At 39.6% G+C, this 9,262-nt stretch overlaps 1 protein-coding gene across 2 annotated transcripts; it reads right to left on the reverse strand.

Annotated features, from left to right (window-relative positions):
• Positions 1-149: 149 nt before the first annotated feature.
• On the reverse strand, positions 150-6,319 carry hsd17b10 (hydroxysteroid (17-beta) dehydrogenase 10). 2 transcript variants are annotated; one of them, XM_077595315.1, is made up of 7 exons: positions 6,193-6,319; positions 4,225-4,367; positions 2,847-3,011; positions 2,604-2,768; positions 1,592-1,720; positions 1,397-1,505; positions 150-392 (listed from the first exon to the last, which is right to left on the reverse strand). In XM_077595315.1, exons 2-7 carry the CDS (start codon positions 4,246-4,248, stop codon positions 202-204), a joined length of 783 nt encoding a protein of 260 aa, XP_077451441.1. In that variant the 5' UTR covers positions 4,249-4,367; positions 6,193-6,319; the 3' UTR covers positions 150-201. The 2 variants fall into 2 exon arrangements, with proteins under 2 accessions (XP_077451441.1, XP_077451450.1); XM_077595324.1 differs by having other exon boundaries at positions 4,225-4,288; positions 6,193-6,308.
• Positions 6,320-9,262: the final 2,943 nt, after the last annotated feature.

A 9,262-nucleotide genomic window follows, 5' to 3' on the forward strand; every position in this document is an offset into this window, starting at 1 on the left:
CATTTTGGGTCATTTCCTGTTCATTTTTAGGCCAATTCTTTTTTTTTGGTTCAAAATAGTGTCATTTTGGTCCAAATTTCAAGGGATGTGTATGTTTTTGCCAAGAAACGATAGCTTTCATGCTATTTATTTACGTGGGACAAAAGGGGTGTGGTCAACTCTGTTGAAAAGGACTTTATTGCAAAATCCACCAATGGCGCCTCAGGGCTGCATGCGAATGGCGCCGTCCAATCGGATCACCTCGCCGTTAATCATGGGGTTCTCGGCCAGCGACGTCACCAAGTGGGCGAACTCGGCCGGATCTCCCAGGCGCGATGGGAAGGGCACTTGGCGAGCCAGGAAGGAACGTACTTTTTCGGGGAGCCCGGCCAGAAGTGGCGTGGAGAACAAGCCTGAGGGAGGGAGGGGCTTCCGTAAGTTGTGGGCTCACGTCGGCGTCCAATCCCTTTCAAGTGGAAGGGCGGCGGCGGCGGCAAACGTGGCCTCCCATTTCCAAGGGATTGGACTCCACGAGCCGAAAAACTCATTTCGATTGACGGCAGAAGCATGTCGAGACACTTCCTTGCCCCTACCAAGATGGCCGCCAGCCTGAGGCTGTATTGATAGACGTCACAGGGCGACCATGTTGGTAGGGGCAAACTTCCCATTAACATCAATGCATTGACATTCAAATCAAGCTTTTTTTTTTAAATAACATATAATTGTTTTCTGCGGGCTGTTTTAACGTCAACTTGATTTCATGTGGACCATTTTAGATAATAATATTTAGATTTTTTTATTTATAAATGGATTAAAAGCCCTGAATATTCCGTTTTTATAGATCTAAAAAGGGTTTATTTGAGCTTTTTTTCTTTTAATCAATTTCAAAAAGGAAACCAAATTTTTCTTTATGCTTCATATTAAAGTGGAAAACAGAAAATATTTTTTATAATTTTTTAGATTTTGCAAAATGATTTTTGAACTAAAAACACACAAAAAAATGGATTAAAATATTACAATTATGGATTAAAAGAACTGGATTAAAAACCCCGAATATTCAGGTTTTTTATAGATCTAAAACAATGTTTATTTTAGCTTTTTTAATATATTGTTAGATTTTACAAAATGATTTTTTTAAACTAAAAACTGAAAAAAAAAATTAAAAAATTGCAATTATTGATTTAAAAAGGGAGAAAATCAGGAAATGTAATATACATCTATACTCTTCATTTGAATTTGATCCTAAATCAGAAAGTCGCCACTCATGATTGACTTTCCCGGGCCACAAAAAAATGATGCGGCGGGCCACATTTGGCCCCCAGGCCGCCACTTTGACACCGGTGGTGTACGGTATCAAATTCGATAGATTTTTTGGGGTGTCGATATTGATTTGTTTGGTGTCTGTGTGAGAACGAACCTGGCGCAATGGTGACCACCCTGATGCCCACGGGCGCCAAATCTCGGGCGATGGGAAGCGTCATGCCCACGATGCCACCTTTGGATGCAGAATACGCCGCTTGGCCCACCTGCGCGCAAAATGGCGGCGTCAAGTTGGCCGGCCCGCCAAGAGGGACGTCCCAAAGCGCCGCATTTTGGGACGCGGCGACCTCACCTGCCCGTCGAAGGCGGCCACGCTGGCCGTGTTGACGATGCAGCCGCGGTGCCCGTCGGCGTCCGCCTCGTTCTTGGCCATGGCGCCCGCCGCCAGACGGATCACGTTGAAGGTCCCCGCGATGTTGACCTTTAATACATATATTATTTTTATTATTGCATTTATTTTTTTAATTAATAAAATATATAAACTTTTTTAAATTTATTTTAATACATATATATATTATTATTCTTGCATTTATTTTTTTAATTAATCATAAACATTTTTTTAAATTTATTTTAATATATATATATATATATATATATATATATAAAATTATTATTATTATTATTGCATTTTTTTAAATTAATCAAATATATAAACATTTTTTAAATTTATTTTAATACATATATTATTTTTATTTTTTTAATTAATCAAATATATAAACTTTTTTTTAATTTATTTTAATACATATATATATATATTATTATTATTATTGCATATATTTTTTTAATTAATCAAATATATAAACATTTTTTTTAATTTATTTTAATACATATATACATATTATTCTTGCATATATTTTTTTTATTAATCAAGTATATAAACATTTTTTTAAATTTATTTTAATACATATATTATTCTTGCATTTATTTTTTTAATTAATCAAATATATAAACATTTTTTTTAAAATTTATTTTAATACATATATATATATATTATTATTCTTGCATATATTTTTTAATTAATCAAATATATAAAAACAAAATTTAATTTATTTCTGGGTACTTTATATTCATTTCGGGTCATTTGCTAATTTAGCGGAATTTCTGGGTCACTTAGTGTAAATTTTGGGCCATTCTGTCATCACTTCCTGTTCATTCAGGATCATTTCCTGTTGGCTTTAGAGGCAGTTTCTGCTCACATTTCCGTTTACAGTCTAGTTTTAGGGTCACTTTACATTGATTTGGGGTCACGGTTCGGCGGGGAAACCACCACGACGGCGGCGGCGGCGGCGACTTCCTTTCCTCACGTTAATGACGCGCTGGAAATCCTCCAGGCTGTGCGGCACGTCCTTCTTAAAGTTGTACGTCTTGACGGCCACGGCCACGCCGGCGCAGTTGACGGCCAGGTCCAGTCGGCCGAACTTCTGGCGCGCCAGCTCCACCGCCGAGCGCACGTCCGCCTCCGACGTCACCTGCGAAGACGCGCCACCGTCACGTTTCCGTTTTTTTTTTCGGGAACCCGACGGCCGAGGCGGGGGGGCGCTACTTGCGTCGGCCGGCGCAAAGGCGCATCGGTCGCCCAGGTTGGTCGCCAGCGCCGCTCCCTCGGACGACGGCAGGTCCAGGATGACGGCGGCCGCCCCGCAACGCAGAAGACGTTCCACGGTGGCCCGGCCCAGTCCCGAGGCCCCGCCCGTCACCAGGCCCACCGCGCCCTATCGCGAGGAAAAAGGACAGACGTCATCCGCGGAACGGTCGCCGAAAGTCCCTTTTTAAAACCAAAAGAACGTTCAAAAATATTAGGGTAGAAAAGACAGAAAGCTGTTGAAAAAAGGAACAAAAAAAAGCTTTTAAAGCAGGGGTGGGGAACCTTTTTGACGAAGAGAGCCACAAACAATTCCTATTTTCCAATGTTATTCCTTGTGAGCCATACTACGAATATAAAAGTCAAAATACAGACATGTAAACGAGTGCCTTTTCAATTTTTTTTGTAATTTCACCACTTTTAAAGTGAAAAAAACTGATTTTTAAAATAAAAAGATTCTTATGCTGTTGCTAATCAATGAGAGGATGCATTCCAGAAGAGTCTACTGCCAAAAAATGATGATTAAAGCAGTTCTAGATGTAATATCTCAGTTCTGTCACCAGCAATTTCCATATTTTAGCTCAGGTTTGCAAAGAGCCACATGTGGCTCCCGAGCCATAGGTTCCCTACCCCTGTTTTAAAGAAAGAAAAAGGATGTCAAGAGAAAAAAAGAAGAAAAAAGGGATTACAGAAAGAAGAAAAACAAAAAAACAAAAAAGAGAGCGAAGGATGTGGTTTTGGGATTGGAATGAGCACGCCCTCTTGTGGTATGTTTTGGAATCACCCGAGCAGAAATTCGTAAGCATTTTATAATCATGCACAAAGTGACGAGATTTCATGAATTCGTTATTTTCCATGCTTCTTTAAAATCACAATTTTATATGATTATATCTATTAAATTACATGTAAACCCCCCTCATTAATAATCCTAAAACAATATTGTACAATATCGTAAAATCAAAAGTTCATGTCAACAAGGCACCTTGGACTGAACGTGATTTAAAAAAATACATTAAATTGAGTTAAATGTGGCCTAAAAAGAGTATCATTGAACAGAAAAATCCTTCCAAATGTACTTTATCGTGGCAAATATAATTTTTGTTCACATCTAGCACTACCTTAAGAAGTTTAGGTTGAATGGAGAGAGCTTGTGACAACATCGAGGCTAGCTAGCTAGCCGAGGGTCGCCATGACGCGCGGGAAAAGCGTCCAAAATGGCGCAAAAGTGAGTACAGAAACATTGGCTAAGCGACGAAAAAAGCGCAAGTTGACGTTATAACCGAAGACACGCCGAAGAAGGGCAATTAAAGCCTCTTTCGTTCGCTTTCATTCGCTTTCCTCACCTTGAGACACCGTATGTTCGCCATGTTGGCTCGGAGGCGGTAGTGACGTCAGTGCCCAAAGATCCTGTAGTGTGGAGAGATGCATCACTACCGCGTCAAGTCTTTTATGCTTCGTTCTTCCGACTATTTGTTTGTTTTTTTGCCTGCGTGATATAATTCCAAAATAAAAAAGGTACGTTTTAAATACATTTTGATTCTGACATGGTTATCGACAGCAAAAAAAGACATTAATACGAGAAATTCCGCTTTTTTGCCGATATGAGACGTCAATGTGCGATCTCTGCGCATGCGCCGAGCTATAAGCACAGCACGACCGATTTCTTAAGAAGGTGACCGACCGAAAATCAACCCGAGTTCTACTGTTGGCATCACTTCCTGTTCGTTCTGGAGCACTTCCTGTTGATTTTGGGGTTTCCTGGGTACTTTATATTCATTTCGGGTCATTTGCTAATTTAGCGGAATTTCTGGGTCACTTGTAAATTTTGGGCCATTCTGACATCACTTCCTGTTCGTTCTGGATCACTTCCTGTTGATTTTGGGGGTTTCCTGGGTACTTTATATTCATTTCGGGTCATTTGCTAATTTAGCGGAATTTCTGGGTCACTTCTTGTAAATGTTGGGCCATTCTGGCATCACTTCCTGTTCGTTCTGGATCACTTCCTGTTAATTTGGGGGGTTTTCTGGGTACTTTATATTCATTTCGGGTCATTTGCTAATTTAGCTGAATTTCTGGGTCACTTCTTGTAAATTTTGGGCCATTCTGGCATCACTTCCTGTTGGTGACACAGAAATGCCCTAAAATTGTCAGAAATTCCCAAAAAATGAACTGGAAGTGATCCAAAATCAACAGGAAGTGACGACAACCCCAGCATCTGTCTTCTAACCCCTAACCCTGTATGCCCAAATATGAAAAAAATGGAGGGAATATTGGGTGGGACATATGAGTATCTTTATAATTGGGTTAAATAAAACATGGTTTCAAACCAAACTAGTATTTTTTTTTTTACAAAACACAAATATTCAAAACAAAGAGAGCAGAAAAGTGGTCCAACATCCCAAATTTGTAATAATGACGTCATATTAACAAATAAATATGGCCTTCACACTGTTTTGAAGATTGATATTTATTTAACTTATAGTTATGAAGATTGAACAGGAAAAAGGGATTTTTTCTATTTGATAATTGAACCAAAACAGCAGCAACTTTCATTTTTCTTCAAATTGATATCTAAAAACAAAATGGCCGCCTCTAAAACGGGATGTTTTGGTTGCCGTGAGAAAGACAGCAGGATGTATAGTTATCTCCCAGATCTGGTATGATCCTAAAACTATACAAACTACTACCTCACCCCACAGCAACACTGCCGTCGTCATGGAAACCAAACCCAGCTAGCATCTTCACATGGAAAAACAACAACAACAACAAAACACAAATTGAATGAAAAATCCTGTTTTTACTATGTTAAACAATTAAAATTGCATATAATTTACCACCATTCTGTGATTAATTTGGAAATAGCCAATAAAAAAATAATCAATTGTCAAATTAGCTTGATAAACATTTGCCGAACTAATCATGGCAATGCTACATGCTATTTTTAGAACAATTTTTAAAAGTACAAACTTATAAAGCTAAGAAATTTAGGTGCATCTTTAGAATAAAAATGAAGAAATCAACTCTGAAATTTAAACCCGTACCGGAGCGGCTAAAGGCTAACCGTTTAGCTGGTTAGGTTAGGATTACGCTAAGGGTTTAGCTAGCAAACTCCCGAACTAAGCGGGACGAATTCGAAATAAGGGACAGTTCGACCAGGGTGGCTTTTATTTCGAACTAAAAGCCACATTTGCGATAAGGCGAACTAGATAGCGACATTGGCTAGCGGTTGGTTAGCTCGAAGCTAAAACGAAGGAGCGTTAACGGAAGCCTCGCGTCCGCCGAAGTGAAGGGGTTACGGCCGGTGTCTTTACCTGCAAAACGGCGATAAAACGAAAGAAAAGGTGGAAAAGGGAAGACGTCCTTCTAATTTGTTAGTTGTCGTCTGGTTCCGGTTGTCATCTTGGCTATTTTCCTGTTGGACGCTTGGCTTTAGCCGTCAAATCTCGCGCGATCTCAAGCACGACGCAATCAGGCGACAATATGTCTTCTTCTTTGGTGCAATTTCGGCACAGTCGAGGCAGGTGTGGCGTCATGCTGCTCTCTACTGGCCATGATTCATATTACTTTTTTAATGATGGAAAAAAAAAACATAACGAATATTTTGCAGCCCTAATTTGACACCCGATTGTAGTATTTGTGTAAATATTGTAATTTAAAAAAAATATTTTAATTTAATTTATTGAGTATATTTAAAAAAAATATTACTTCGTAAAATAAATTAAAAAAATTCCCAACATGTATTGTTTTTAATCAAACAATTGGCAATTTTCCTGATAATAACGAATATTTTAGAGCCCTAATTTGACACCCGATTGAGAAAAGCAATGAATTTTCCTGATAATAAAAGCCCACTCGATAGTTTTTACTAAAAGAATAAATTTTATTTCAGCACTGTAAGTCATTTCCCAACCAGTACAAACATGACTGCCATGGTTGTTTGTCTCTTTCCTCAGCATTCCTCCTATCCTGTCCTGTCCTCTCATTCCTTCCCTTCCCTTCCCTTATCTCACCTATCTTCCCTCCCTCCCAAAATAAGCCTGCCTCCCTCCCTCCCTCCCTCCCTCCCACACCCGGACAAAAAAAAATGTCACTGCCTTGTTCTTGCCTTCCTCTCATCTTTCCACAAACAGTCTGGTGCTTCCATAATGCTAACAAAGATGACAAAAAATGATACCGACCATAATTATAACAGCGATAATGACGACAATGATGGTGATGATGATAATATCTCTACAACAATAATATCATGGATATATCGGAACCCTTTTTTTTTGTTGAACGAGGGGGCGCGTCCGTCCAAAGGAGCACCTTTCGGGGGGGGGGGCGTGGTCAGGGGCGGGGTTTTATCTCATTGAAGGGCGGAAGTGTGGAAGATTTCGAATTCAAATCGGGACAAAAAGGCTAATGCGCGCTGACGTTAGCGTGCTAATGTTAGCATGCTAATGCTAGCATGCTAATGTTAGCATGCTAACGTTAACATGCTAATGCTAGCATGCTAATGTTAGCATGTTAACGTTAACATGCTAACGCTAGCATGCTAATGCTAACATGCTAATGTTAGCATGCTAAAATTAGCATGCCAATGTTAGCATGCTGTTTTAGCATTCTAATGCTAGCATGCTGGTGTTAGCATTCTAACGATAGCATGCTAATGTTAGCATGCTAAAGTTAGCATGCTAACATTTTCGCACCAATGCGTTTTTTCCCCTGAGGAATCTGTTCTACAAGGGAAAAAATGGCTAATGTCGGGCAAGAACGTTAGCGAAAGGAAAAAAATCAGTAGGAATCCAACAGGGGGCGTTGTTGTTGTCTGAGAGTTGGGAATTTCAGGGGGGCTGCGATTGGAAGAAAAATGATTAAAAATTTGTGTTTGACAAATTACGTGTGATGAGGACGTGCCTTTTTAAAGATTTCCCGCCATTTCGGGTCCAAAAGATCAGGATTTTAAAAACGGGCTAATCGGGGCGGGAAGCGATTTTTAATTATAAATATATATTTTTAAACAATGACATTTATTTTTATGAATTTTAACCTTTCAAAATGGACTCAAATTCCTTCCCGAACGAGATTAATTTCTGATAAAAACAGGGAGAATGTAAAACTAATTGAAATAACTCCATTTCTTTCACCCCCCCTACTTTCTTTGACTTGAGCCGTTCCGATTTGGGCGGGAACAGATTTTGGCAGGAACAAATTTGGCGGGAAATTCCACTTGATGGGCTCGGATGGACCAAGAAATTATCATTCAGGGATATTACGAAAATCAACAGCGCAGACGGTAACGGCTGATTTATAACTTGTTTTTTGTTTACTTACGTACGTACATGAACGGTGAAACTGCCTAAAGATGCCATAGAAAGAAGGTGAGAGGAGAAAGTGGCCATTGTTACGATTTCTCTAAGCTCGGCTAAGCGTATTTCGTATTTCTAACTGAAGCGACGGTAGCGGGATTAGAACATGTTGGCTGGCGGCGGCGGCGGCAACATTAAAATAGTAAGAAAAAACACATTTTGCACAACTCAATCGAACCGTTATTTTTATAAGGGTTTTTTTTACGCATTTTTTTCTTTTTAAACTCCGGCTAAATACATACAGAAACCGATAATTCATGTTAATAGAACCTTTACTGTTAGTCGGGTCGGTCGAGGGGCGGGGCTAAGAGAAACGGGGGGCCGGTACAAATGACGCTAGGCCCGCGGCGGGAAAACTCGGGGTACGTTTTCGGCGGATTATCGTGTGTGTGCGTGTGCAAATCGGGCGGGAATTGGATTTATTGTTATTTTTTTTTGTTTTACGTTCATATTTCTGCAGATAGCGCTTAAAAATTCAATTTTGTTGACGTGTAGGCTAAGCTCGTGCTAAGCCATGCGGGGGAAAATGATCACATTATGCTAAGGGGAGACGTTTGTTAGTGGCTAGGCTAATTTTTAACGCGGTAGTTGTCGCTAAATGTGTTTACTGGCTGTAAAACTAAAAAAAACATCTTGATTAATGTCGTCTAAGCTAATACTGGGTGACGCAAGGGAAGAAAATGATAACAATATGCTAAAATGGAGCCGTTTGTTAGCGGCTAGGCAAATTTTTAACGCGGTAGTCGTCACTAAATGTGTTTACTGGCTGTATAATTCTGATTTATGTGTAGGCTAAGCTAGTACTGGGCAATGCAGGGACAAAAAGATCACAATAGGCTAAGATGGAGCCGTATGTTAGCGGCTAGGCAAATTTTTAAATGCGGTAGTAGGTGCTAAATGTGTTTACCGGCTGTATAACTAAAAAAATCATCTTGATTAATGTGTCGTCTAAGCTAATACTGGGTGACGCAAGGGAAGAAAATCATAACAATATGCTAAAATGGAGCCGTTTGTTAGCGGCTAGGCTATT

This window comes from Stigmatopora argus, chromosome 1 (genome assembly GCF_051989625.1).
Source record: "Stigmatopora argus isolate UIUO_Sarg chromosome 1, RoL_Sarg_1.0, whole genome shotgun sequence".
Classification (NCBI taxonomy): domain Eukaryota; kingdom Metazoa; phylum Chordata; class Actinopteri; order Syngnathiformes; family Syngnathidae; genus Stigmatopora; species Stigmatopora argus.